Genomic DNA, 27,962 nt, shown 5'->3' with positions numbered 1-27,962 from the left:
ACTGCTTTGTCGGAATCTCCGCTGATCGCTCCGCCTCTGCTCCTCGACCATCGCAGCCACGCAGCACCGCTTACAAGCCAGCTTAGCTTGACCTTGCCGAACGAAGACCACAGCGGCAGCAGCTCGATCTGCTCCAAGCACTCTTCTGCTCGGAACCGTTCCGAACGCATACAGGAGCAGCCGATCTTTCCATAAATCTCCTGGTCTTTCTTCACACATCACCACCTGCAATCGAGCGCCGAAGCTGGTGATCCGCGCTATTCGGCCACACCGACCATGTCTTCCTCCACCCCAACACACGCAGAGTCGTCGTCCTCGGGCAACTCGTCTGCGCCCTCGTCTCCCGCCGCCTCGTCGGTGGCCTCGCTGGGCACCGATGTGACGCAGCTCGACCAGGCATCGGCAACGTCCGCTGACGTGCCGCCCTCGCCATCCAAGGAAGACATTGCTCTGCCTGTCGAGGAGCGTCAGGCAAAGGCAAAGGTGCTCAAGGACGAGGGCAACAAGCTCTTCGTCGCCGGCCAGTACGACGCCGCCAAGCACCAGTATGGCCTCGCCATCGCACTCGACCCTTCCGTGCCCGCCTTCTACAGTAACCGTGCAGCGTGCGAGCTCAAGCTCGAACAGCACGGCCTCGCCATCGAAGACGCCACAAAGGCCATCCAGCTCGACTCCAAGTTCTCCAAAGCATACTTCCGCAGGGCCAGCGCACATCTCAGCATCCTCGATCCCAAGTCGGCTCTGCCCGACCTCAAGATCGTCGCGCAGCTCGAACCCAAGAACGCCTCGGTCAAGGCGCAGCTCGAGGCAACTGTCAAGCTCATCCGCCGTCTCGAGTTCGAGAAGGCCATCAAGGTCGCGGAAGGCGTCAAGGCGGCCGACACGGTCGAGTCCAACCTCAAGGAGGGCGGCGGCGGCACCGTTGTGCCCGACTCCTACGACGGCCCTCGCATCGCTGATGGCGACGACGAGGAAACCAAGCACCTTGGAAAGATCGACGAAAAGTTCATCAAGGACATGATCGAGCACTTTAAGAACGGCGGCAAGCTGCACAACCGCTACTCTTGGCAGATCATCCTGGGCGCCTTCCGCGCGCTGCAGCAGGAGCCGACGTTGGTGGACTACCAAGTGACGGACGGCACGACGATCGACGTGATCGGCGACACGCACGGCCAGTTCTTTGACTTTATCCACCTGCTTAACAAGACGGGCGCGCCGAGCAACGACCATGCGCTGCTCTTCAACGGCGACTTTGTCGACCGTGGCTCGTGGTCGGTCGAGATCGCGCTTACCGTGTTTGCGTACAAGTGGCTCTACCCCAAGACCACGCTCATCAACCGCGGCAACCACGAGACGTCCGAGATGAACAAGGTGTACGGCTTCGAGGGCGAGTGCAAGGCCAAGTTTGGCGGCGACCTGACGTTCAAGCTCTTCACCCAGGTGTTTGTGGCGCTGCCGCTGGCGACGCTCATCAGTGCCACCCAGGCTCCGCTCACGGGCGATGAGCTGCCGGCGTCGTTCTCCGTGGCGCAGCGCCAGCCCATCACGGACAAGGACACGGGGCGAAAGCGATTCTTTGTCGTGCACGGTGGCCTCTTCTCCAAGGACGGTGTCACGCTCGACGACATTCGCGCCATTGACCGCTTTGCGATCGGACAGCCCGGTCAGGCCGGATTGATGATGGAGCTGCTCTGGAGCGATCCGCAGACAGCGCCGGGACGCGGCCCATCCAAGCGTGGAGTCGGACTTGGCTTTGGACCGGACATCACCAAGGCGTGGTGTGAGCTCAATGGCGTCACCGCTGTGCTACGCAGTCACGAGGTGCGCATGGGCGGCTACGAGGAGGAGCACGAGGGTCGCTGCTGCACCATCTTTTCCGCACCCAACTACTGCGATTCGACGGGCAACCTCGGTGCATTTGCGCGCATCGACGCTCAGGGCAGCATCGGGTGGACCGTGTTCGAGGCCCAACCCCACCCGAACATCAAGCCCATGGCGTACGTCGGCAATGCGATGAACGGCATGCTCGGCATGTAATCTCCCGAGAAGAAAAGGCTAGAAACTCGTGCAATCATAGACATCTGTTTGCCCCTGTCGTTGTGATGGTCTTGTGTCTGGATGAGTCTCAGTCGGAGTATGGACGTTGCCCATGCTGCATAAATGAAGCCAAATCTGTCTATTCCGGAAAGCTGGAGTCTAGTGTTCTGGCTAGGAATCTTGGAACGGCGGCAGGCCCCAGGTGGTGGGATCGAAATCGAGCAACGAGTTGATGGTTTGGGAAGCGCCGAGTTCCTCGTTGGGGAAGAGTGCACGCAGGTTCGGATCGGGAACCCAAACAACTGGCACAGCGAAACAGCAGCGTGGGTATGTAGGTCAGTCAAATCGGTTCGCGGAGGACCGAGGTGGGGCTGTGGAGGGGACGTACCATGCATGCCGGCGGCCTTTGCAGCCTGAACGCCTGGCTTTGCATCTTCAAACACCAAGATGCTAGCTTCGGCGCCCTTGAGGTTGTGGTCTCCGTCGAACTGCTCGCCCATCGCACGCAGGGTGTCGGTCCAACTGTCTCCAAGCTGCTGCAGTGTTTCTTGCTCGTCGGGGTGGTCGCTCAGCAGTCCTTCCCTCGCAGCGAGCAGGAAGATGTCCGGATGTGGCTTGCCGCGTGTGAGCCTTGCATCGTCTCCACAGATGACGCGCTGGGCAAAGGGTCCAAAGAGTTCCGGGTGGCTGGCGGTCTTGATCTCGTAATTCCGGCGCTTGCTGCCCGTAGCAACACAGATGGGGATCTTGTGCTTGTGCAGGTGCTGTACGAGACGCGTAGCCCCTGCCATCTGAGGAACCTGCTCGAACGCTTTCAGAAGCACATCGTTGCGGTCCTTGAGGAACGTGTCGATGTCAAACGGACAATCCGAGCCGTACAGCTCACCCTCCTTGGTGGGAGGCCAAAGCGCAGATAGCAGCGTTACTACACATCACACATGGCAGGAAGCAAGTCAGCATATAATCAGCGGGAATAGGAAGGTGAGGCGAGCTTACATGTGGCTTCGCGCTCAGGCTTGCCCATAAGGTTGGCCTTGATCTCCCACGTCTGCTCCTTGCCGTAGGGGCGGAGGATGTCGTTGACCACAGTGGTGTAGATGCCTTCCGAATCGATCAGCAGGCCGTCCATGTCGAACAGGACGGCCTTGATGTGAGCGATGGGCTCGTTGGATCCAGCCATGGTTGTTGCTCTATGTGGTCTACGAGGTGGAGGACAAGAAGGAAGGAGAGTGTGGAGTCGCCGTGCGTTCGGAAGAAGCGTCGGCCGCGGTCCGAAGTGCTCAGATCACCATCGGGTGGGCGGTGGCTGGTTCGAATCGGGCGCGATCTAGCAGCGGGTGGAGAGTGTTGAGGTCGTCGGTGAGGCCGAGGAGCCACGCGTGTTTTTGAAAGCAGCGTGGGCCGAGTGTGCACGGATGCTCGCATTTCTCGACGTGGACCCCTCGCTCTTCCTTCACGACCACTCGCTACCAACGGCTTTGCTGCGACAACGACGCACGATGAAGGTGCTCATTACCGGCGCGTCTGGTCTGCTGGGACGCGCGGTCCATCAGCTCTGCACCGAAAAGAGCTACGACACCAAGGCCCTCGCATTCACCCGCTCCGATCCCTCCAAGGGCCTCGTCAAGCTCGACCTCACCGACCCTGCCGCAGTCGAGTCGTGCCTCAAAGACTTTCAGCCCGACGTCGTTGTCCATACCGCTGCAGAGCGACGTCCTGATGTTGTCGAAAATGACCCTGCCGCCTCGCACGCCATCAATGTTGAGGCCCCCGCCTCCATCGCAACGCTCGCCTCGCAGCTCGACAAGCCGCCCATCCTCATCAACATCTCCACCGACTATGTCTTTGACGGCTCCAAACCTCCGTACAGCGTCGATGATGCCCCCAACCCGCTGAATGCTTACGGCGTCAGCAAGCTCCAGGGCGAGCGCGCTGTGGCCGAGCATGCAAAGCCCGGCCACTTTACCAACCTCCGCGTGCCTGTCCTCTACGGCAGGACCATCACCAACGACGAGTCCGCCGTCAATGTGCTTCTCAACGCTATCCAGCCTTCTGCAAGCTCAACCTCGCCCAAAAAGTGCGATGCATACGCCGTCAGGTATCCCACCAACGTCGCAGATGTCGCAGCTGCCATCCTCAAGCTCGCCGAGGTGCACGCCGAGTCCGCAAAGGAGCTGCCACCCATCACCCACTTCAGCGCCAAGGAGGCCATGACAAAGTACGACATGTGCATGGTTCTCAGCCGAATCGCCAACTCGGTCGGCTTCGAAACCCGCACCGACCTCCTCGACCCAGAATACGAGGTGGATCCCATGGCCGCCACCGCTCGCCCACGTCACTGCAAGCTCGACACTTCGGTGCTGGAGGAGTATGGGGTGCCAGTTACCTACACTTCTTTCGAGGACTGGTGGCGCCCTTACCTTGCAGAAGTACGTACCCAGCGCACCTCACTGTGAACCGCCAAGCCGCGCTCGCATCTCGCCTATTGTGATGTAGCACAAATACGTCGCAAATGCCCAACGCTTCGTGCTCGCGTGTGAACTAGGCTGACCTGTGACTGCTTTTTGCTCATGCAGACGTTCAAAACAAAACAAGAAGAGGAAGCAAGGATAGCCGCTGAGGCAGAGGAGAAACGACGCAAGGACGAAGAGGAGCGCAAGAAGAGAGAAGCAGAGGAGGCGGCTGAGCGCGAGCGACAAGCAAAAGAAGAGCGCCGCATTGCTGCCGAAAAGGCCGAGGCCGATGCCAAGGCACGAGCAGAAGCTGAACAGAAGGCCCAGCAAGAAAAGGAGGCGCAAGAGGCAGAGCGCAAACGGCAGCAAGAAGAGCAAGCATCGCAGGCCACAGAAGGGGAAGCCTCGAACGACTCGCAAGCATTCAAAGCAGCAGATTCAGAGGTCAACGAAGCCACCGCACCCAGCTCCTCCACCGAGCCAGCAGACGTTCAGAACAGCATCGACCACGAGCCAGGCTCCCCACATCCGTCGTTCAACTCACTGAAGGCGCGGCCAACGCCACCAGCCACCTCCGGCCTGCCATCGCCCACCAGCACGCACCCTCCTTCCTCGATCAAAAGCGGACACCGTCCCGACACGCCTCCGCATCCGCACGACGGCACGCCGGCACGCTCGGCGGTCCCCATCTCCACCACCGACGCCACACCCACCGGATCCGTCATCGACGAGAGCCCGCTCAATCTCGCTGCCGCGCGCGAGAGGCAACGGCTCGGCTCGACGCTTCCGCAACGCTCGCTCAGTGCAAGCAGTGCGGCGCGACTCACCTCTCTCACCGACGAGAGCACCATGTTTGGCGGCGCAGCGCGCAAGTCGAGCGTGTCCGGCGTTTCCCACCTCGACACGGCCGCTGCAGCGTCGCGTCACGCTCCACAAGACTCGGACGAGGACGGATACGGCCAGCCCTCGCCGCGCACCAACCAGGCGAGCTTTCAGGATACCATCGTCAACGGCTCCCCAACGCCAGCAGGGCGCACGTCTGCGGACGGCAATGCGGCGAGAATGTCGGGCTCGATCGGCTCGCTCGGCTCCTCGGCCCCCTCGCGCATCTCTGCGGACGCCGAGCGCGCTCAGCCAGCTACCAGCAGCGGTGCTTTGCCCGCATCGACAACGCAGCCGCGTCTGTACCACCGCCCCTCGTTCGATCAGCTGCAAGACGCACGCGACCGCGAAGCGTACGAGCGGTTGCATCGGCGCAACTGGACGTTCACCATCAAGGTGGGCGACCCGCAGCGCATCGGTGACCCCATGACGGCGCACATCGTCTACACCGTACGCACGCACACCGACTGTCCGAACTTTGGCTCGCCTCACTTTTCGGCGCTGCGGCGCTACCGCGACTTTCGCTGGCTGCACGCTGCGCTGGTGCAGAACAATCCGGGCATCATCGTGCCGCCCGTGCCCGAGAAGGTGTCGATCGGACGCTTCAATGCCGAGCTCGTCGAGGCGCGCAGGATCGGCCTCGAGACGTGCATCAATAAGATCGCCAACCACCCGCTGCTGCAGCAGGACGACGACTTTCGGCTCTTCCTCGAGTCGGAGAACTTTGCGGCGGACGTCAAGCAGCGCGACATGGTCAAGGGGCCCATTGTGACGCCGGAGCAGAAGACGTACAAGAGCTGGGGCAGCGCATTGCTGGGTAGCGTTGTGCCGTCCACTTCGTCGCTCTCGTCGGGGGCGCTAAGTGCGTACAGCTTCGAGGAGACGGACGAGTGGTTCAACGAGCAGAAGATGTACCTCGACTCGCTCGAGAATGCGCTCAAGGGGATGGTCAAGGCGGTGTCGGCGCTGAGTACGCAGCGCAAGCACATGGTGCAGTCGATGCACGATCTGACCAACGTGCTGACGACGCTGTCGGGGAGCAGTTTGAGCCGCTCGCTCAGCACGTGTTTCGCCGGGCTCGCCGAAGTCAAGCGCCGCGCCATGGAGCTGGAAGATGCACAGGCGGAGGCGGACGTTCGACAGCTGGGCACCACCATGTACGAGTACGAACGTGTGGTGGGTAGCGTGCGCAAGGCGTTTAAGGTTCGTACCGAGGTGTGGGCGAAGTCGGCGCGCCAGGCAGACGAGCTGCGCAAGACACGTGTGCGGTTTGACAAGTACAAGGCGACCAACCCTTCTGCTGGCGGCGCACAGTTCCAGAGCCTCCTGGCCGAGGTCACCGAAGCAGAGAGCCGCGCACTCGAGGCTCAAAGGCTCTTCGATACGGTTTCGGCCAGGTGCAAGGACGAGATGGAGAGACTCGATTTGGAGAGGGTGCTCGACTTTAAGCGTGCGGTCGCGGCGTGGCTGAAGGATATGATTGCACGGCAGGAGGAGGTGGTCGCCGAGTGGATCGCGTATACCAACCTGCTCGGAAGACAGACGGGCGTCCAGGTGCTGGCTGCGCCCGAGACGCAAGGTGGTGAACAACAGCAGCAGCAACCGACGGCACAGCAACAAGATCAGCAGCAGCAGCAGCAGCAACCGCAACCCGCATCACAGCTGGCCTCTGCTCAGGCCGAATCTCAGGAAGAGGCGGCGGCATCTGGCAATGCGCTGGAGGCGTCTTCGGAGGCGCCGTCGTCGGCCACGGAGGCACCAGCTGCTGTAGACGCGGTAATCCCAACGACCGCGTCCGAGCCGGCCAGCGGCACCAATGCCGGCGAAGCACAATCTGCGACCGCGGAGGAAGCAACCGAGGCTGTCAACGAAGCGTCTTCACCTGCTATTGCCGACGCACCCGCAGACGAGCCTTCCCCTGCTGCCGAAGACCCAACCCAGCCCACCGAAGCTTAGCACCTTTGACCAGGAATCTTTATTCGCCGCCAAGTCCTACTTTGAAAGCATGTGTGGGTATTCTGACTGTGAGGCTACTGTATGTACATGGGTCTTAGCGGGTATACTTCTTGCGCATGGGCGGGAGACGCGAACTCCTCCTCTTGCGCGGCGAGATGTGTTCTTTCGCTCTGTTGCGCGGGACCGTGAGTTCGAGCACCACCTCGATTTCGTCGTCCTCGTCCTCGTCGTCTTCCGAGTCGGAGATGATGATGTACTGGGCACGGTCGAACTCGGGAGTGCTCAGCAGCGGGTTGCGCGATCGACTTGCTGCCGATCCTATCGACCCCACCGACCCCACCGATGCGCACGAAGGAGCAGGCGATGCTTCGGCCTCGGCCTCGGGCTCAGGCGATGGTGATGGCTCGGGCGATGTCAGCGCCGACTCGACGCCTTCTTGTTGCTGGTCAAAGGTGGGCAGGGGGTCTTGATTCGGCAGCCTCTGGAAGCGGAACTTGCAGACCTTGAATCCGGCCTTGCCCGTTTCCATCCACGCATGCGTCGCCCTGTACAGCCCGCTGTACACGTAGCCCTCCGCGGGTGCGTACTTGTTCATCGCCTTGTATCCGCGCACCACCCTAACCGGCCTGCCCGTCTGAGCGCTCTTGCGCAGCGCCGCATTCTTGCCCTCCCACTTTTGATCCGAGCTCTGCGGTGCCGTACGCAGGTTCTTCGGATTGTTCACGGTGCCTTTGAGATCTCGGCCCCCGGAGCCGGTGTAAGTGAACGTATCCCCCAGGTCTACATCGTCTTCGTACCCGCCGGATAGACAGATCGACCAACAACCCTCGACTTCGTTGCCGCTGATGCCTGCAACGGTGGGAGCGTGGACCGCGTCGGTGGAACAGTCCATGCGCTTCTCCCACAGCGTTCCGACGGGGATGCCCGGGATGGCGCCAAAGGTTTTCGGGTCGTGGATGCGCACACCTAGGCGATCCGCCCGACGCTGCAGCTCGCCTTCATCGCGGTGGTGGCGTGCCGGATTGAGGGTGCTGCGTCGTTTGGGTGCGTACTCGTCGTCCGACTCGACATCGAAGGTGTCGGGATCGTAGTCGTCGGCAAGGCGACGCTTGCGTGCAAATATGCCCTGGTCCGATTCAGCGCGCTTCATCCCCCATCGCGGCACCTGTGGCGACTCGGCACGCGACACGGAGCGAGTAATACGTCGAGGCCGTTCCCGCTTCTCCTCTCCGTTTGACGAATCAGCCTCGGAGGAGGGGGTAGGCTTGGGCTTAGGCTTGGATTTAGGCTTGGGAGTGGTGGGGTTCAGCTGCTTCGACGTCTGGTATAGGCCAAGCGACATCATCAGCTCCAGGTTCGCCTTGATGTTGGCAGCGCGCTGCGCCTCGTAGTCATCGTCGGCACCAAGCATATCCAGAACCATCGTGATAGTTTCTAAAAAGGTTAAAAGATGGAGCAGAGGTGGATAGATGAGGGGACGAGTAGGTAGGAGGATGAAAGGGATATGGAAAGGTGCGGATGGAAAGCAAGAATGCTTTGTGCACGAAGGGTTCAGCACATCTGGCTCGTGCGCCCGTGCAGAAATTCATTCCCGTCTCTCGCAAACATGCCCGCCTCGCCCGGCTGCCGAGAAAAAAGCGGATTGACCACTTTACGCGACACGCGTCGGACGCGTCGAGCGCGTCTCCCGCGACCCTTCTCAAGACATCGCCCGGTTCCCCTCTGGCATTGAACACAACCATACGCTCGGGCAGCGGCGAGCATATTAGATCTCGTGTTGAATTGTCATGTCCGGCGTATGCAAATCTAAAGCCGACTACCGTCCTCGCGGATCTTGAGGCCGAGCGCCCTGCCTACGATGGCGTACTTCTCGGCGGCCTCCTGGATCCTCTTCTGCGTGCTCTTACCCGCGCCGTGACCGGCATCGATCTCGACGCGCAGCAGCAGCGGGTTCGGGTTGGCGGCGAGCTTGTGCTGCATCTCTGCCATGAGCTTGAACGAGTGCGCGGGCACAACGCGGTCGTCGTGGTCGGCACACGCGAGCACGGTGGTCGGGTACACCTTGTTGGCATCCACATTGTGCAGCGGCGAGTACTTGTAGACATAGTCAAAGATCTCTGGGTCCTCGCTCGGATTGCCGTAGTCGGCACACCAGGCTTTGCCGATGGTCCAGGTGTGGAACTTGAGCATGTCCATCACGCCCACATCGGCGATTCCGGCACCGATACCGTGCTCGGGCTGCTGCTGGTTGATGCACGCTGCGACACCCAGGCCTCCGTTGGAGCCGCCGGAGAGGATGATCTTGCCCTTGGCCGCGTAGCCGCTCTCGTGCAGGTACTTTGCGGCGGAGAGCGCGTCGTCAAAGACGTTCTGCTTGTTGAGCAGCGTGCCGGCCTCGTGCCACTTGTCGCCGTACTCGCCGCCGCCACGGCAGTTGACAAAGGCGAGCACGCCGTTGTACGACGCGATCCACGACATCATCGAGGGCGAAAACACGGGCGTGATCGGGATGTTGAAGCCGCCGTAGAAGTAGAGGATCGCAGGCGCACTGCCGTCTTTCTTGACCGTCTTCGGGTGCGTGACAAACATGGGCACTCGCGTGCCATCCTTGGAGGTGATAAAGACCTGCTCGGACACAAAGTCGTCGGCCTTGATGCCCTCGACCTGCGTATCGTAGTAGGCGGTCTGCTTCGCCTTGCGTGCGTCGGGGGCTGAACCCGCCTGCCAGTCGAGACGCACCACCTGGCCTGGGTTGACAAACGAGCCGAACTTGACGAAAGCATGGTCGTCCTCGTGGCGAGCGGCGATCTGGTCAATGGTGCCGACAAGATCCGGGAGGAGGCGCTCGACGCGCTTGCCGGTCTCGAGCTCGTACTGGTACAGCTCGTCCTTGACGTCGCGCGAGTAGACGACGAGCAGCTTGTTCGAGTCGATCACCTGCACCGACGAGAGCAGCGCGTCCTTGTCTTCGGCAATCACGTCGCGCAGCTCGACGTCGTTGCCCGTGAGCTCCCACACGTTGCTTGTCTCGTGCGCCTGCGTGGCCGGGTCGAGATCAACCGAAACGAGGCGGTAGTTGGGCGCGTCCTTGTTGGTCATAAAGTAGAAGCGGTTGCCCTTGCTGGTGACGTAGTTGAGCACGTACTTGAACGATAGGGCGAGCGGGATCCACTTGAGCTTATCGGCAGCATTGACGCCCTTGTCGTGGAGGGGCAGCACAAAGATGCGCTCCTTGGTGTCGGTGTCCTTGCTGTTGTAGAGGACGAGGAAGTTGCCGTCGTGGGTGACGTTGGTGCTCCACATGGACTCGGGCACCTTGGTGTCCTTGCTGACCACGAGCACGTCGTCGCTCTGGGGCGTGCCGATGCGGTGGTACCAGAGCTGTGCGTCCTTGTTGGCGTCGGTCTCGGTGCCCTTGTCCGAGACTGAGGCAGAGGGGAAGGTCTGGTAGAGCAGGCCCTTGTCGTCATGCGTGAAGGTGGCGCTGGAGAACTTGACGTTTTCGATGCGGTCTGCGAGCCTGTCTTTGCCTCCGGTGGCGTCGACGTACTGTGCAAGCTCGTCCTTGGAGAGCTTGATGGTGCCGTTGGAATTGTAGTGCTTGTCATCGAGCTTGAAGGGCTTTGCGGTCTCGCGCACAAAGATCTCGGTCCAGTCGCTGCCGCTCTTGCTGATGCCGTACGCCATGTACTTGCCCGACTTGGAGAAAGTGGTGAAGCTGAGTGCGACGGTGCCGTCTGCGCTGAGCAGGTTGGAGTCGAAGAAGATGTCGCCGATGGGGTCTCGCTGGTTCTTGCCTGCATTGGCGTCGACCTGCTGCTTGGAGGCGGTGTAGATGAGCGACTGAGGCGAGAGGCCCGAGTTGTATGAATAGTAGTAGCGGCCGTCGCCCTTGAGAGAAGGGCAGGAGAAGCGAGCAAAGTCAAAGTTCTTTTGGATGCGCGACTTGAGGATGTCCAGATCGGGCTGGCAACCGTCGAGGTAGTTCTGGGTGAGCTTGGCCTGGGCGAGGACCCAGTCCTTGGTCTCTGCAGACTGCGAAGGGGGCTGCTCGAGCCATGCGTACGGCTCGGGGACGGTGACGGAGCCCTTGGCTGCCGACTTGTACGTCAAGGAAGTCGATCCGTCGCGGCGTGCGGTAGGATAGGGGTTGGGCTGAGTGGACCAGCCAGGGGCGTTGGACGTGCTCGACGACATTCTTGCAGGCGCGTTTGAGCCGGAGCGCAGTATTGGACGGATGGAAGGAAGGAAGCTTCTAGGGAGAGATGTCAGTGCGGGTGAGGAAGATGTGTAGATGCGACGTACGAGGGATCGCGATGGGAGAGTGCGCAACATGGGAGGGGCGCAGAGATGGAGAGGAGGTGAAGCTTAAGCAGGTTGTGTTGTATGTCTGCGAGTGGGGCTAGCTTTGCGACGTGGAAGCCAAGCTTGCGTTCGGCGAGGCGTGGTCCGTGGGGTGGGGGAGGGTACGAGTTGGAAAGCGGTCCATGCGGCGGAGTCGGCGGCGCTGAGTAGCCTTTTGACACCGGCAAAGCAAATGCGCACACTCGGCTGACTGGATCTGACACCTCAATGAGGAGCTCACGCTGCTGCCGCCACTTGCCTGCTGCTGTGTGCGGACGGACGGAAGCCAGCCGAGCGTCTCTCGCGGCATGAATCCAAATCTCCGCGGCATGAACTGAAATTTTGTCAGAATTGTTAAGCCCTGCCATTTCGTTGCGTGCCAGACGATCTCATCGGGCGCAAAACTGGAATCGCCCTGATGACGCACATGGCTTTGGGTTCGGCGTCGCGGGCTACCTCTTTCCCGAGGTGCATCGCGCGCTCTCTCATCCGCGACCGAGCCTTGGCTGCCTGAGTAAAGTCTCGACGAGAGCCGTAATGATGCTTCCAGGAACGAGTCCGTGTAGCCTCAGCCTACAGGACTGTATCGACCACAGGCACAGTGCTGTCGGTGGTCGAGGGAGTACGGCGCAGGGTATAGCGAAGGCAAGGGGAAGCGGCTAGGAATGGGCAGACTGGCAGCCGACCGACGCGCCGTGCGATGCCAGCAGTAATTGCTGCTGCCTGTGGCGGTGGCCAAAAAGTGTTGGTTCGGTTTGGCGCGACCGATTTTTCGATCGAGGCGCGTCGAATGCGTCGGGGCGGCCGCGCTCTGGCTGAAATTCCGAGGCTTTGCTGGGCGTCGCTGCTGCTGGCCCGCCACTCGCGACTCAAGCGAGAGACCAACACTTTTTTAGGCAGCCAAGCGCGGCGAGTTGGCCCACTCTCAACTCGCGCGAAACGGCCAATTTCAGCGTGCTCTCGGCTCAAAAGCAGCACCAACACGTCCTCAAGCCTGCCAACTCGGCGTGTTGGCTCAATGCGAGGCTGCAGCTAATAGCTTCACTCGTCACCGTCACTCTGTCACCTCTTCGACACCGTCACCCGCCTCTCGACAACGTCACACCCTTCGCCGCACGTCACACGCAGCTCGCACGGCGCATCCGACATCACCTCTGCGCATTCGCTTTCGCTTGGCAGACCACGGCTACTTTCAACACCACCGACATCTTGCTCGCACGCGCAAGCTCCACACAGCATCGCAACGCAACACATTTCGCATCGGATCGAATCAGTCCCGCCGCCATACATAGACGCGCACCATGGACAACTATCAGAGGATCGAAAAGGTCGGCGAAGGTAAGTCTTGCTCGAGTCGCTCCAGGCCTTGCTTTTGAACTGCAGCACTCACTCACTTCTGCCCAACTTCACTCGCAGGCACGTACGGCGTCGTATACAAGGCCAAGGACCTCACGCCAGGCGCCAACGGCCGCATCGTCGCGCTCAAAAAGATCCGTCTCGAGGCAGAAGATGAGGGCGTCCCCTCCACAGCCATTCGCGAGATCTCGTTACTCAAGGAGCTCCGCGACGACAACATCGTAAGACTGTTCGACATTGTGCATCAGGAAAGCAAGCTCTACCTCGTGTTTGAATTCCTCGACCTCGACCTGCGCAAATACATGGACAACGTCTCGCGGAACCGCAACAGCGAAGGCATGGGCCCCGAGATCGTGCGGAAGTTCACCTACCAGCTCATCCGCGGTCTCTACTACTGCCACGCCCACCGCATCCTCCACCGCGACCTCAAGCCCCAGAACCTGCTCATCGACAAGGAGGGCAACCTCAAGCTCGCCGACTTTGGCCTCGCACGCGCGTTTGGCATCCCGCTGCGCACCTACACACACGAGGTGGTCACGCTATGGTACCGCGCGCCCGAGGTGCTGCTCGGCTCGCGCCACTACTCGACCGCCATCGACATGTGGTCCGTCGGCTGCATCTTTGCCGAGATGGCCATGCGCCACCCGCTCTTCCCCGGCGACTCGGAGATCGACGAGATCTTCAAGATCTTCCGCACGCTCGGCACCCCCACCGACGACATCTGGCCGGGAGTCCAGCAGCTCCCGGACTACAAGGACAGCTTCCCAAAATGGGCCGGCAAACCCCTCCGCCAGGCCGTGGCAGGCCTCGACGAGACCGGACTCGACCTGCTCGAAGGCATGCTCGTCTACGACCCTGCCGGACGCACCTCGGCCAAACGCAGCCTCGTCCACCCGTACTTTAGGCAGCTCCTCACATAGTTGCCCCCCTCTCTACCGTTGCGTTCTTGTCGTCGTTTTGAGCTACACTTTGGAAATCCCATCTCACGTTTTACCTCGCATTCCCATTCGACCATCGGCAGAGAACTCTAGCCTGCAAAGTGAATCTAGAGCGGGTTGAGGAGGAGTGGACTGGCCTGACCAAGTTCCCAGAGCGAGACACCAAGGTTTAGACCTGGGTTGTCATCCTCGAGCTCTTTGAGTGCGTTTGTCCTTGCGCGCGTTGTGTGGGGGAGGGGAAGGTAAAGACGCCAGTAAACGTGGTCGCCCTCTTTGGCGCCGGGGATTGTGTCTTGTTTGGTGATGATTTGGGTATAGTCGAACCATCCCTCTGCGTGCGTTTGGTCTGGATTGACGATGACACCATCGTAGTCGGAGAGGATATCGACAATACCTTGCATTGTGACTGCTTCTCCCGGTCCGCGCAGGAAAGGGACAACCCTGTTGGAGGCCGATGGTGCACTGCGCTCGTGCAATTGTTCCGCTTCGCGTGGCGTACTGGGCGGAGGAACGGGGATGCCTTGACCTGTCGAATCGATCCAAAACACTGGATAGCGGTATCCGTACATCGGCATACCCATCAACAGCTTGCCGCGCACAGCAGCCAATTCATCCCGCTCCTCGTCCTCTACCTCCTCGGCAGCTGCGAGATCCGAATACAAAAACGGATTGCTAGGATCTTTCAACCTCGCCTGTGTCATCTCTTCCTCCTCCTCGTCGTCGTTCTTTGGGTTGAGACCGGCCTTGAAAGCGGTTCGAGTGGCTGTGAGGACGAGATCGACATTCTGCTTGATCCACCGTGGGCTGGTGTTGGGTCCAGCCTGTCGAAGGCTTCCCCTCTTCGCGCCGCGCAGAGGACTGTCGTCGGCAAAATCCTTGCCCTCAAACGAGCTGATGCGCCCACTGGCCGAGGACATATCGTACGTCATGATCGAGAAGAAATCCACCACTCCAGCGAGCTGTGGGATAGACTGAACGATCATGCGGTTCTGACTGTCTTGCATGCGATCCACCTTGCTTCCAATCGAGTACGGCGTGCGTACGGGCTGCATCACCACTGTCAAACTCTTATCTTCCCGCTTCAGTGCAGAATTGAGGGTTGAGATCGGCTCGAAGAGTAAATGCGTCGCAGCGGATTCGAATACGATGCCGTCGTAATTGCGCACGTGCACTTCGGTGGCAATGAGCTCCGCAAGTCGATGCCAGTTCGATGGGGCGGAGAGGAGGTCTGCATAATCCTTTTGCTGCCAACCATCGAGGTAGAATCGAGGCACAATGTGTGGACGCGGCGAGGACTGGCGCAGCCTTTTCGCAAGCCACGCCTCTTCTGTTTTACCGGGTGGCCCACCGCTAAGGATGTATGTCGCGTCGGGTGTGGTGGAGTTGGTGGGCGCGACCAGCACCGTGTACCACACGGGCGAGACGAGGTCGATCTTGTGCGCATGCGCATCCACCATCGCAGCGCCTTCAGAGTTCCATGGCGTGATGTACGCCAGCACGGTACGATTCGAGCTGTCTTTGCTGGTAGTGGGGGAAGCATTGTGCAGGCGGATGTACTCGTCCTCATCGATGGTCTGCATCGACGCTGCAACCGCGCCAACGAGGGCAAGCAGGCATGTCAGCAGCAGCGTGGCAGGAGAGCAAGCTGACCGCCGCGTGGAAACGAGCTGCAGCTTCCACATCTTGCTCGTGTTTGCCAAGCCGCAAAGCTGGTGGAAGTGAGGGATGGTGGGGGACGAGTGGTCGGGGCAGGCGGCAGGTTTTGGAAGCGTCGAAAAGCTTCTGAAAGCAACAGAATGTGGGGTTGGCCCGTGGGCGCGCTTTTTCCGAACGGATGCGGCTCAAAAGTCCGACTCCGCCTCCACACGGCGGCCTTTCTCCAACCTTTCTCCATCATGGAAGCGCATGGCTTCCAATCAACATCGTCACACGGGCGGCTGAAGACGATATCTATACTTTGTATTGATTTCAGACATGTTGATGGATGTTACAGTGTCACGGCAGTCTACACGGCTCGAAAACTAGAGCACCTTCTCCTTGGCGGCCTCGACGACCTTGTGAGCCGCCTTGGGACCGCCGAGCAGACGCTCCTGGATCCAGTCAAAGGCAAAGTCGATCACATGCTCGACGGGTTCGTCAAAGAGGAAGGGGAGGGCGGGGACGAACATGAGGCCTGCGACGGTGGGGCCTGCAGCACGGATCCTCTGACTCTTTGCCTTTGCGAACACGGGTGCCGAATAACGCACGATGCTGTGAATAGTAAACGCGGGCAGAGCCATCGACGCGATACTCTGGAACACAGCGCGTCTTGCCATGACGAGTCCGACGTGCGTTGCCTCCGAGACCTGGTTCGGGTCCACACCGGCATGGTCGCCCTGTTCGGCCAGACGCTCAACGTGGCGCTTTCGCAGCTCCACCTTTTCCGTGGGCGAAAGCGCGTTGAGCGTCTTTGCGTCCAGCAGCTTTTCGAGCGGCAGATTCTCACGCGCAGACGTGAGCGCCTTGTCCGCAAGCTTGGCTGCTTCCGACTCGAGTTCCTGTACCGGACCGGACTTGGAGAACGTGGTGGATGCAAGCGCTTCGTACTGCTGCGCTGCCTTGTAGCCGGCATACACCACATCGCCCAGGATGTACGTCCACGAGACGGCGTATGCACCGCGCACAAACGCAGGACTGGTGAGCGGGCGGAATGCCTCGCCGATGTCCGACGAGTAGGCCACATAGCGCGACGACGCTACAATCACCGTCTTGAGCCGCATCGCGTACGCGGCGTAACGCGACGGCCCGTTCTCGAGATCGAGCAGCTCCTGCGTAGAGTCCGAGGTTGAAGATCCCGAGAGCGTAGGCGTGGCCAGGCCGGACTCGGGCTTGGCGGGTGCCGAAGCATTGGCACTGCCGCTGGAGAGGAGCGAGGCGGACGCCTTGAAGGGTCCGTTGGACAAGACGCCTTGCAGCTGGGAGCCGAGCGGACCCAGGCCCATCAGCGGGATGTAGCGCTGCGGCTCGATGGTGGTAAAGTCCAGCATTGCGCCAAAGTAGGTGTATAGGGATGAGATGGAGGTAAGCCGGCAAGAGCCACGAAGACGTCGCACCGCATGGCCTTGGCATTCCTATCGCCCCGCTCAGCTTTCGGAGGCGCTGCAGCAAAGCGAAATCATCCGGGCCGGATTCGTTGCTTCGTCGGTGCTTCAAGTGCCTCCACTTTTTGGCACGTGTGACGTCTGAATACAGGCTTAACATGCTGCAAGAAAAAGCGCGTCGCCGGAATCGGCGATGCGTTTCAAGGGAGAGGCGGCCAATGCACCCAACAGGCGACCCCTCTCTTCCGTCACCCGACACCGACCTCTCGACACGATCCGCTTGGGCCACTTGCACTCCTTCCTCCACTCCACCTTCCCGCCTCCCTACTTGCGCCTTCCACTCGCTCAACTTGGGTCGCAACCGGACGCCGTCACCCACGCTACCCAGGTGACCAGCGCGGCACGCGCCCTGGCAACCACACGCACCATGTTTGACGACTTTGTCCAGAGCTCCGCGTCTCCACGCACCCCACCAATGCACAAGGCGCCCAATCAGTATGCCGACAGTCCAGTTACCAATGGTCACCTCGCAAACGGCCACGGAGCACGTCGCGGCTTGGCAATGAACGACGGCTTCGAGGCGAACGAGTTTGAGCCGCGCGGCGGTCGCTCCTCCAACGAGCTCAGCGATGGAGCTGGAGGCGGCTTCGATACCGCCACCTCCGCGCTCCTTGACCCCATCGCCTCCCTCGAGACAGGCTTCATCTCGTCCGACGCCGGTCCATCCTCGCACTCGGATCCCATCTTTCAGCTCGGCCGCGTCCAGTACGCTTTCAGCGCACCGCTCGCCCTCATGACGGTCTCCTCCAACATCCTTACAATGTGCCTCTACACCTACCCCAGCCCGTCTCAAGCTGCGAGCCCGTTTCCCGTCGCACCGCCTAAGCTCGTGCGCATCAATCTCGACGACCCCGAACATACCCAGGAAGCAGACGTTCCCATCCCACCCGCCCCTCGCTCCGCACGCAACGCACCGCCCTCGGATCCTAGCACCATCGGCCCACACAAGATGTTTGCCGACCCCTCCGGCCTCCACTTACTCCTCGCCATGCGCAACGGCGACAACTACTACTGGGCCTCTGGATGGAGAAAGGCTCGGCTGCTGCCCAAGCTCAAGGGCCACATCATCGAGAGCGTAGCTTGGAACAAGGACAGCACAAGTTCAGCATCCGACTCTAGCTCTTCCGCCGCCCGTAGACGTGCTGCAGGTGGAGCATCGTCGCTCTCGTCGACGCGCGAGATCCTCATCGGCACACGGTCCGGCGACATCTACGAGGCTCTCATCACAGCACCTCTCGGCACCGATCCAGACGATGGCGACTTTTTCGACAAGATCGCCCGTCGGACAGCAGGCAACGGCGCAGAGCGCGGCGACGTCGATCGTGTCGTGCGCCACATGATCGCCTTGCCCGAACGTCAGCCAGTCACAGGCCTGCATGCCGAGTCCTTTCCACGGTCAGCTGGCACAACAAATGCCAATGCGCCAGCCGCCTCGACATCCAGCGAGCTGCGCAGAGCCGTCGTTATCGCTACCACTAGCACTCGCATCTACGAATTCGTAGGCGTTCTCTCAAAATCCCGCTCCGACGAGTCCGAGGCCCATTCGCTCTACGACAAGCTCTTCCTCCCCTACCTCGGCGACGCATCGCCCAACCTCAAGTCCGAGCTGCCAGGCGATCTTCCTTACTCGGAACTGCATACCTGGACCTCGGCTTCCTCCAGGCACGCTTCCGCCCTAGCTTGGCTCACAGGGCCTGGTGTGTACCATGGTCTGCTTTCGTACCCCTCGGATGCAACCGCGGGCGACAGTGTTGTCGAATCAGCCAACTTGCTGCCATATCCTGCCGTTGCCATTGAGGACGACCTCGGCAGCAGCCCGAATAAGCGACGCAGCCGCTTGAGCACGGCGTCTGCCGCCGACACGAGCGCATTTGGCCAAGCTGCCGCACCCATCACCGAGATCCCGCTCAGCATTGCCCTCACCGAATTCCACTTTATCCTGCTCTACCACGACCGCGTCATGGCCATCAGCTCGCTCGACGACCAGGTCATCTTCGAGGAGGCGCTTCCGCTCAAGTCCAACGAGCGCGTCATCGGCACCGCCGTCGATGTCGCCAAGCGCACCTACTGGATCTACACCGACGCCAGCATCTTTGAGCTCGTCATGCGCGACGAGGCGCGTCACGTCTGGCGCGTCTATCTCGACCGCGGCTCGTTCGACGCCGCGCTCAAGTATGCCAAGCCGGGCATCCAGCGTGGCACGGTGCTGTCCTTCCAGGGCGACCGCTTCTTTGCCGAGGCCAAGTACATCCAGGCAGCCCAGTGCTATGCGCAGACATTTATGCGCGCCTTCGAGGAAATCGTGCTGCGCTTCACCGATGCCGATCAGCGCGACGCCCTGCGCTACTACCTCGTGATGCGCCTCGAGCGCCTCGACAAGACGCACGATGTCGCTCAGCGCGTCATGCTCGCTACCTGGCTCGTCGAGATCTACCTCAGCAAGATCAACCAGCTCGAAGACGTCGCTGCCGCCGAAGCCGCCAGTCAGGACGTCGACAACTACCGCCTCGAGATCTCCATGATCACCGAGGAGCTTTACCAGTTCCTCACCACCTACCGCTCGCTCCTGGATGCAAGCACGACGTTCGATCTCATCAAGAAGCACGGCCGCTCCGACGTCTACCTGCAGTTCGCCTCGGTCATTGGCGATCACGAGCGCATCGTGCGACACCACGTCCAGGAGCGCCAGTGGACCAAGGCCATCGATGCCATCAACAGGCAAGACTCGCTCGAGCTGTACTATCGCTTTGCGTCGGTGCTCATGCAGAACGCACCCGCCCAGACCGTCGACTGCTGGTCGCGTCAGCCCAGGCTGGATGCGCGCAAGCTCATCCCGGCGCTGCTGCAGCACAAGCCCGATCTGGAGCTCGGCGAGACCGACCAGGCGGTCAAGTACCTCTCCGGACTGGTCACCGGCAAGAACGGCAGCAAGGACACGGCGATCCACAATCTGCTGCTCACGCTGCTCGCGCGTCGCGCATCGCGCTATCCCAGCAGGCAGGACACCAAGCAGGAGCTGCTGCGCTTCATCGACGAGGCGCGCGCGAACCCGCTCACGGGCCATCCGTACTTCGACCTCGACTATGCGCTGCGCACATGTCTGTCGCAGGGGCAGATGGAGGCGTGCGTGCGCATCTACGCCAAGATGGGTCTGTTTGAGTCGGCCGTTGAGCTGGCCATTCGGCAAGGCGAGATCGAGCTCGCGTGCAGCTGTGCCGACATGGCCGAGTCGATGGAGCGCGAGCTGCGCAAGAAGCTCTGGCTCAAGGTGGCCAAGGAGGTGGTGCGCAAGGAGTCGGACATCAAGTCGGCCATGGCATTCCTGCGACGCACCGATCTGATCGCGATTGAAGACGTGCTGCCGTTCTTCCCGGACTTTGCGGTGATCGACGACTGCAAGGACGACATCTGCGAGGCGCTCGAGGGATACGCGGCGCACATCGAGGAGCTCAAGGACGAGATGGACGAGGCGTCGCGCTCGGCGGCGGCGATCCAGCAGGATATCGCCAAGCTCAGCGAGCGATTTGTCACGATCGAGCCGGACCACAAGTGCGACCACTGCACCCAGACGCTCGTCCAGCGCCAGTTCTACATCTTCCCATGCCGACATGGATTCCACGCCGACTGCCTGATCGGCCAGGTGACCAAGACCATGTCGACGCGCAGCCTGCGCAAGCTGCTCGAGCTGCAGCAGCAGATCTCGGCGCTGACGAGCGGACTGGTACCGGCGCTGCCGAGCTCGGCGCTCGCCAACATGGGCTTCCTCAAGGACCCCTCCAAGGCCGTGGTGAGCGCGGCGCAGGGGGCGAGCAAGGCTGGGCTGAGCGGTCTGCAAGCGGGTGCGCGCGGCCTGGGCAATGTGACGGCAGCGGTGGGTCTGGACAAGCTGCGTGAACTCGTGGTGCCGGACGCGGTGATCAGTGCCATCTCGGCTGGCGTCAGCGTGAGCGTCGCAGGCGGACGCAGGGTGCTTGCGCCCTTAGATCCGTTTTCCAACCCGACGACGGACTGGGTCGCTGGCTCGCGTACAGCCGCACAGCGCAGGGCGGCCGCTCTGGTCGCATCCAACGACTCGAGCGAGGCCAACGGCAGCAGTGCAGATGGAAATGTAGCCAAGACCGCCATGGGCACGTTCCGAAGCGTCGAGGATCAGGAGAGGATTCAGCAGCTGCGCGACCAGCTTGATGCACTCATTGCAGGCAGCTGCCCCATGTGCGATGGCACCGCCAACGCTATAGGCCGACCGTTTGTCTCGGACAAGGAGGCCGCCGAGGAGTGGGCGCTGTAGTTCGTAGTCTCTCGAGTCGTTGTGGAATGCACTATGCATTCGAGTGGCCATTATTCGAGCCGATGTATGAAAGAGAGAGACACATTTGCGAGGGGGAGAGAGGGAAGAAAGAGGTTGCATCGAAGGGGGTTGGGAATTTCGAAGCTGATAGTGTTACGCCGCACCAAGTGTACAAAAAGCAAATTTGAAATTTGCTCCCCTTTCGGACGACAGCAGCGCGTCGGCTCGACGGCGGCGAGACGTGGAAGATGGGCAGGAAGAACGGCCAGACGCACGGCCCAAGTAGAGCGGCGGTCTGGCGTTGGCAACAGCAGAAAGCGTGCCAACCGCAGGCTCGCCAGTCGGTAACCGCCTTCGCTGCTACCACCACCCTCCCTCGCCTCATCACCGACAACCTCTGCTCACGCACGAAGAATCCTGCGTCTCTCAGGATTGCTGCCTCGTGGTCGTGACTCTTCTCGGTTCCGTCATGTCGGCCGGCTCGTCAAACAGGGCGGCGACAGCCGTTCATGGCTCGTCGCGCTCCGCCTACCGTCTGCCCACGCTGTCATCCGAAGCCAACAAGAACGTGCTCTCGCTCCTGCGTCTCATCATCATCTTCCTGATCGCCGGTGCCGCCGTCTCGTCGCGTCTCTTCGCCGTGGTCCGCCACGAGAGCATCATCCACGAGTTCGACCCCTGGTTCAATTTTAGGGCCACCAAGGTGCTCACCACCGACGGCTTCTACCGCTTCTGGAACTGGTTCGATGCCACCGCCTGGTATCCGCTCGGCCGTGCTGCCGGCGGAACCGCCTATCCCGGTCTCATGGTCACCTCCGGAGCCATCTACAATCTCTTTCACTCGCTCAACATCCCCGTCGACATCCGAAACATCTGCGTGCTGCTCGCACCCGCCTTCTCCGGTTTGACCGCGTGGGCCACTTACATGTTCACCGCAGCCATGAAGGACGATGCAGCCGGTCTGCTCGCCGCCGCATTCATCGGTATCGCGCCCGGATACATCTCGCGTTCGGTCGCCGGATCGTACGATAACGAGGCCATCGCCATCTTCCTGCTCATGATGACCTTCTACCTGTGGATTAAGGCGCTCAAGGACGGCTCCGCACTCTGGGGCGTGGCTACGGCGCTCTTTTACTTTTACATGGTGGCCGCCTGGGGTGGCTACGTGTTCATCACCAATATGATCCCGCTGCACGTGCTCGTGCTCCTCCTCATGGGCAGGTTCAGCTCGCGCCTCTACGTGTCCTACTCGAGCTTCTACGCGCTCGGCACCCTTGCTTCAATGCAGGTGCCCTTTGTCGGTTTCCAGCCCGTGCGCACCAGCGAGCACATGGCTGCACTCGGCGTCTTTGGTCTGCTCCAGCTCGTCGCCTTTGTCGACCTCGTCCGATCCCACGTGCCCGGCAAGCAGTTCAGGCTGTTGCTCGTCGGCTTTGTCATCGTGGTCGCCACGCTCGCCTTTGGTGCACTGGTGGCACTGACCTATGCCGGCTACGTCGCACCTTGGACCGGCCGCTTCTATTCGCTCTGGGACACGGCCTACGCCAAGAAGCACATCCCCATCATCGCATCGGTCTCGGAACACCAGCCTCCCGCATGGCCCGCGTTCTTCTTTGACCTCGAGATGCTCATCTTCCTCTTCCCGGTCGGCGTCTTTTTGCTCTTCAAGGAGCTGCGCGACGAGCACGTTTTTGTCATCATCTACGCCGTCATGGCGAGCTACTTCGCCGGCGTCATGGTGCGTCTCATGCTCACGCTCACGCCCGTGGTCTGCGTCAGCGCTGCCATCGCCATGAGCACGCTGCTCCAGACCTACCTCGACCCCAAGGAGCCCACCCCCATCGACGCTGCCAACGAGCCCGACTCGGACAGCAACGACGAGCCGGTTGCCAAGGCGACACGATCGGCCAAGAAGGCCGCGGCCAGCGTGACCGCGAGCGTGAGTGCGGCGGTCGAGGGATCGGACTTGGATGCGTCGCGCCCCGCATCGCCGCAGTTCGGCGCATCCTCGTACGTCAGCTCTAAGTTCGGCGTGTTTGGGCTGGACTCGCGCTTCTTTGTGACGATCTACTCGCTGCTGTTGCTGCTGGTGTTTGTGCTGCACTGTACGTTTGTAACGTCGACGGCCTACTCTTCGCCGTCGGTGGTGCTGGCCTCGCGCAATGCCGACGGCTCGCAGCACATCATCGACGACTTCCGCGAGGCGTACTACTGGCTGCGCCAGAACACCCCCTCGGATGCCAAGGTGATGTCGTGGTGGGACTATGGCTACCAGATTTCGGGCATGGCGGATCGTCCGACGCTGGTGGACAACAACACGTGGAACAACACGCACATTGCCACGGTGGGCAAGGCCATGTGTTCGCCCGAGGAAAAATCGTACCCGATCCTGCAGAAGCACGACGTCGACTACGTCCTCATCATCTTTGGTGGTCTGCTGGGCTTTTCGGGTGACGATATCAACAAGTACCTCTGGATGATCCGGATCGCACAGGGCGTTTGGCCCGACGAAGTGCGCGAGGCCGACTTCTTCACCCCCCAGGGTCAGTACAAGATCGACGATGGCGCGACAAAGACGATGCGCGAGAGTCTCATGTACAAGATGAGCTACTATCGCTTCAACGATCTGTTTGGCGGTAGGCCGGGGATGGATAGGGTGAGGCAGAGTCCTGGACCCACCAAGAGCCCCGAGTTGGACTACCTCGACGAGGCGTTTACGTCGGAGAACTGGATCGTGCGCATCTATCAGGTGAAGAAACCGGATGCGCTCGGTCGAGACCTACCCAGCGCGAAAGGGTTCGATGCGGGTAAGCGTCGCAAGCGCGCGTTTGCCCTGCCTGCCTCCGCCTCGGCTTCCGCGGGTACAGAGCAAAAGACAAGAAGGAAGAACAAGTAAAATCCCCCCCCTCCGATGTAATGACACTGCTTTGGCCACCCCGGACTGTGCGTGTGCTTTTCAAACGCCCGACCAATGCAGAACGGGACTGTCCAAGCGCGGCCACTGTGCCGCAAAGTTTTACTTGGTCAGTCCGCGGATGCATGCTGCACACCGTGTGGCAAAGGAGGCAAGATTGTCTGCTCGACTGCTTCTCATGAGCTCTGTGGCGCGGTGGGTGGCTTTCGCTGGCGTCTGATCGGCCGTATGGCTGTGATGGCGCGAGGAAGGTCAGACATCAGACACGCTCGGGTCTTCGTCAGTTTGAGCGACATTCTTTTTTGCGTTTTTTTTTTCAGCATCTTTCCCTCGAAACATAAAATCTTTTATAGAAAAGATGGTGGGGTCTTTCGTGAATGACCGCGTGTCGATGAAGTGGCTTTCAAGATCCCCGCTGAAACAATTGCAGAGCGCCAAACACGGCTTTGCCTTGTTCATCGTCCTAGCTCCTCTTCGCTGTACTATGTTTTATGCATTCCCTTGCATGGCCGGAGCCAGTGGGAGAGAGAGGCATGTTGTTCCAACCAACATGCTTGTGGGCTGTTGCTGATTTGCGCTGCACGAACAATAGGTGGCTGCAATGCAAGCCGAGTCAGGTTGCTGTCGACGCTACCGCGGCCCACCTCCCACCATTGCCGGGATGCATGACACCGTAAATCCGCTGTACCCACTCTCCTTTGGCCTTTCATATAAGTTGTCGGCTCTCGTTGCCACGCTCCGCGGAATGAAGCACGCACTGTACGCCACCGAGGTGCGTGGTTGCAGCCCTCGCGGCACAAGAGCCCTTCCCGCTCTCTGAAGTGACGTGTCTCGAGATCGATTGAGCTTCACCGCTGGTGGCAATAATTTGTAGTCGTTGTCGATTGCCCTCTTCATGAGTCTTGGTCTGAGGCGAGCCTCTGATCTCTCTCAACGAAGACTCGGACAGCCACATCTCGAGAGTCACAACGAAAATGAGTCTTCGCGATTTTTTTTTCTCGACCTGGACAAGCATAAATAAGACAGTGTGGATTGGCTACAGCTCCTCAGACTCATCGTTATGGTAGCCTTGGCTCCTTTCTCGTCCTTCTCAACCGTCATGTCCACTATGCGCGGTTTCTTCGTCCTACTTTTCCTCTTTGCCTCGATCTTCCATGTCGTTTTAGCCGCGCGAGGGAATCCCTCAACGGCGGAGGAGGAGCATAGGTTCGAAATCGAGCGATACCCTTCTTACGAGCGCCAGGACTATGTGCGAAGATTCCGTGAACACGTACACAACGATCTTGGTCTTACCCAAGTGCGGCTGGGAAGCGTGAGGGATGCTCCAGTCACTTCCGACCAGCTGGCCTCCCACCTGATCCTCGACAAGCACCAGCGTCGACTGATCTATCTCGGTCACACGGAACCCCAACTCTCAGACATGGTCATCGCCTCCCCGCTCAGCGGAGGTACGTCTGACGGCTCCAAGTTGTTTTCGATCTTCAGTGCTCACAAGAACCCCCAGAGAGCTGGTCATGCCAAGCTCAAGGCTTATGGCTTCGTCAAGGTTGAGAATCCAGGTCCCCTCATGCAGCACATGGACAATGCCCGCGGCACTCAAGGACTAGCGCTCGAAAAAGGCAATGTGCTCAAGCTGGGAGAAATGCTCGATGAGCTCCCCATGCTCTTCCCGCCAGGCTGGAATGGAAGGCCTCCACGCCGCTGAAAGGGCCTCTTGGTGCCATGATCGCAGGCACACTCTCCCACATTTTCTGGCAAAGCGTTCCTTGTATGGTATCGCTTGATGCGATGGCCTTCATTTGCTTCAGAAATGAATGTCTGAGACTCATCTGCTGCCGTCGAGAGATCTCCTTGCTTTGCGTCCCTCCGCTGTGCTTTGCTTTCGATAGGGACGCTTCATTGACCGTCGAGCAAATCGACATGCTGTACAAATGCCCTCTTCTTGAATTGCCTTCATCTGTACGCCACACTAGCGCCATCGATGCCGAGGCGCTTCATTGAATGTGGGATCCCTATCGAACCTAGCTTGAGCGACTGCGTCAACTTCAGCTCCCGTTCCAATTCGGCGACGACAACGACAGTGAGGTTTGTAGATTCACAACGATCCCACTTGGGTCCGGAGACTCACATAGGCGGAATCTTTTGGGCGCAAGGCCGACACAAGGCGTAAATAAGCGGGCGAGGCTCTTAGCAGCTTCACTCTGCATGTCACAACAGGCTTTGCTCAACCGACGCTCGAGCTCTTATCGATAGCTGAGTGAAAGCGACATTCTCTTGTACACATCTCCGACTGTCGCTCCGAAAGACGCCAATCGGCCACAGACTACTGTACAGAGCTTCATATGATGAACCGACTTGCATAACGTAGGCAGCCACGGATCATGACCTGCACGACCTGCATGGCGCTGCCTGGTTGATGCCACACCTCTCGTCGGGCTCTAAGCCGATAAAGAGCTAAATGTCAGCCAATCTAGGTGGCGAGCGCGCCGCCCAGGCCTCCTGTAGTTCTTGCGGCCCGAAGCTCCGACGTCCACTTTTGGTGCAAGGCTCGAGCTCGCCGGTTGTACCACATGTTCCACTGCAATCCGGTGATGTCGAATTGGGGATTGGTACCAGCTGTGAGGCAGCGGGACCCGAATGCAAAGATCGAGTAGAGGGCAAAAGCTCGACAGAGTCAGTACTGTGAGACAAGAAGGCCGTCCATTCGTACGCAAATTACCTCTCTGACGCTGGCGAAAGACGTCGTGGAAGAAAAGCTCGACGGCATCTTTGTCTGGTACCGGGTATTCATCTGCGAAGATAGCGTCCGACGCAGGGTCAAAAAGTGCTTCAAATAAGGACACGATGCAAAGTGAGACTCGTCACTCACACTGGCTTCGCTGAATGCCGTCCATGATCAGGCCCTTGAGGTTAGTGACAGCTGACTCGAGCGTAGAACCTTGACTCCACAGGACGCTGTTGTCAGGGACGCGGTAAGCCCAGACCCCGGGAAGCGGAAGAGTAACCAGAGTAAGCGCTGCGATGAGGATGGTTTTGTTCCACATAGCGATCGACGAGAGAGGAGGGAACCTTGCCGGTTGCAGGCTTGCCAGGAATGTCAGACCAAATAGACCGTTTATGTACTTTCTCCGAAGCGAGCAAAGACATACCGCTAACCAGTCACAGCTCTTGACGAAGCAAGTGATTTGATGATGCTGTCGTGAAACATGACAACGGCCGAAAGCTGTCACATTAATACGAGCAACCGAAAGCATCGTACTCGCGAGCAAGCTTGTTGCTCGAAAATTGACGTGGAAGCTCGAGGCTATCGTGCTAACTTACGTTCACCCCGCGCAGTATCACACTGTAGGCTATGCATATTGTTTGTGACGGCTCGAGCACTCATCTCTCCAGATTATGTGCTGCGGAGTCAACCGAGGGTTGCTCTCCTCGACCGTTGAGCAAGCGTCTGTCACTGCATAACTCGAGAACGGCAACTCTAATGCAGGAGCTACACGGCTGTCGATCTTGCCGATGCAGATGAACAGAAGCGACTGCTCGACCCTCGCAAGTTTGCTCTGCTGGCGTTCTAGTTGGAAGGATGCCAAGGACACATCCCGAAAGGCCGTGCCGCCGTGGCTTCCCTTGCCACGGTCAATGGTGACTGCTTTTTCG

The 27,962-nt window shown here is 60.0% G+C and overlaps 12 protein-coding genes across 12 annotated transcripts; 6 read left to right on the top strand and 6 right to left on the bottom strand.

The window, feature by feature from the left end:
• Positions 1–276: 276 nt before the first annotated feature.
• Positions 277–2,037, top strand: PAN0_017d5537 (protein phosphatase 5; the record flags this gene model as incomplete). The annotated part of the gene is made up of 1 exon (XM_014799111.1): positions 277–2,037. The coding sequence occupies one exon, from the start codon at positions 277–279 to the stop codon at positions 2,035–2,037; it is 1,761 nt and encodes a 586-aa protein (XP_014654597.1).
• A 171-nt stretch (positions 2,038–2,208) lies between these two features.
• PAN0_017c5536 (HAD-like protein) lies at positions 2,209–3,217 on the bottom strand (the record flags this gene model as incomplete). Its single annotated transcript, XM_014799110.1, has 3 exons — positions 2,209–2,339; positions 2,426–2,962; positions 3,034–3,217. The coding sequence occupies 3 exons, from the start codon at positions 3,215–3,217 to the stop codon at positions 2,209–2,211; spliced, it is 852 nt and encodes a 283-aa protein (XP_014654596.1).
• A 319-nt stretch (positions 3,218–3,536) lies between these two features.
• Positions 3,537–7,328, top strand: PAN0_017d5535 (pX domain containing protein; the record flags this gene model as incomplete). Its single annotated transcript, XM_014799109.1, has 2 exons — positions 3,537–4,466; positions 4,614–7,328. 2 exons carry the CDS (start codon positions 3,537–3,539, stop codon positions 7,326–7,328), a joined length of 3,645 nt encoding a protein of 1,214 aa, XP_014654595.1.
• Positions 7,329–7,422: 94 nt separating this feature from the next.
• Positions 7,423–8,751, bottom strand: PAN0_017c5534 (uhrf1 protein; the record flags this gene model as incomplete). Its single annotated transcript, XM_014799108.1, has 1 exon — positions 7,423–8,751. The coding sequence occupies one exon, from the start codon at positions 8,749–8,751 to the stop codon at positions 7,423–7,425; it is 1,329 nt and encodes a 442-aa protein (XP_014654594.1).
• Positions 8,752–9,134: 383 nt separating this feature from the next.
• PAN0_017c5533 (prolyl endopeptidase) lies at positions 9,135–11,663 on the bottom strand (the record flags this gene model as incomplete). The annotated part of the gene is made up of 1 exon (XM_014799107.1): positions 9,135–11,663. One exon carries the CDS (start codon positions 11,661–11,663, stop codon positions 9,135–9,137), a length of 2,529 nt encoding a protein of 842 aa, XP_014654593.1.
• A 1,310-nt stretch (positions 11,664–12,973) lies between these two features.
• Positions 12,974–13,948, top strand: PAN0_017d5532 (pkinase-domain-containing protein; the record flags this gene model as incomplete). The annotated part of the gene is made up of 2 exons (XM_014799106.1): positions 12,974–13,010; positions 13,089–13,948. The coding sequence occupies 2 exons, from the start codon at positions 12,974–12,976 to the stop codon at positions 13,946–13,948; spliced, it is 897 nt and encodes a 298-aa protein (XP_014654592.1).
• Positions 13,949–14,073: 125 nt separating this feature from the next.
• Positions 14,074–15,648, bottom strand: PAN0_017c5531 (chitinase domain-containing protein 1-like; the record flags this gene model as incomplete). Its single annotated transcript, XM_014799105.1, has 1 exon — positions 14,074–15,648. One exon carries the CDS (start codon positions 15,646–15,648, stop codon positions 14,074–14,076), a length of 1,575 nt encoding a protein of 524 aa, XP_014654591.1.
• Positions 15,649–15,987: 339 nt separating this feature from the next.
• Positions 15,988–16,992, bottom strand: PAN0_017c5530 (uncharacterized protein; the record flags this gene model as incomplete). Its single annotated transcript, XM_014799104.1, has 1 exon — positions 15,988–16,992. One exon carries the CDS (start codon positions 16,990–16,992, stop codon positions 15,988–15,990), a length of 1,005 nt encoding a protein of 334 aa, XP_014654590.1.
• Positions 16,993–17,239: 247 nt separating this feature from the next.
• PAN0_017d5529 (digA protein) lies at positions 17,240–21,394 on the top strand (the record flags this gene model as incomplete). Its single annotated transcript, XM_014799103.1, has 1 exon — positions 17,240–21,394. One exon carries the CDS (start codon positions 17,240–17,242, stop codon positions 21,392–21,394), a length of 4,155 nt encoding a protein of 1,384 aa, XP_014654589.1.
• A 469-nt stretch (positions 21,395–21,863) lies between these two features.
• Positions 21,864–24,290, top strand: PAN0_017d5528 (oligosaccharyl transferase STT3 subunit; the record flags this gene model as incomplete). Its single annotated transcript, XM_014799102.1, has 1 exon — positions 21,864–24,290. One exon carries the CDS (start codon positions 21,864–21,866, stop codon positions 24,288–24,290), a length of 2,427 nt encoding a protein of 808 aa, XP_014654588.1.
• A 1,078-nt stretch (positions 24,291–25,368) lies between these two features.
• On the top strand, positions 25,369–26,013 carry PAN0_017d5527 (uncharacterized protein; the record flags this gene model as incomplete). The annotated part of the gene is made up of 1 exon (XM_014799101.1): positions 25,369–26,013. The coding sequence occupies one exon, from the start codon at positions 25,369–25,371 to the stop codon at positions 26,011–26,013; it is 645 nt and encodes a 214-aa protein (XP_014654587.1).
• A 765-nt stretch (positions 26,014–26,778) lies between these two features.
• Positions 26,779–27,352, bottom strand: PAN0_017c5526 (uncharacterized protein; the record flags this gene model as incomplete). Its single annotated transcript, XM_014799100.1, has 3 exons — positions 26,779–26,924; positions 27,028–27,099; positions 27,178–27,352. 3 exons carry the CDS (start codon positions 27,350–27,352, stop codon positions 26,779–26,781), a joined length of 393 nt encoding a protein of 130 aa, XP_014654586.1.
• Between the last annotated feature and the right edge of the window lie 610 nt (positions 27,353–27,962).

The sequence above is a fragment of the Moesziomyces antarcticus genome (assembly GCF_000747765.1).
Source record: "Moesziomyces antarcticus DNA, scaffold: scaffold_v10017, strain JCM 10317, whole genome shotgun sequence".
Lineage (NCBI taxonomy): Eukaryota > Fungi > Basidiomycota > Ustilaginomycetes > Ustilaginales > Ustilaginaceae > Moesziomyces > Moesziomyces antarcticus.
This window is presented reverse-complemented; position numbering and strand designations above follow the sequence as displayed.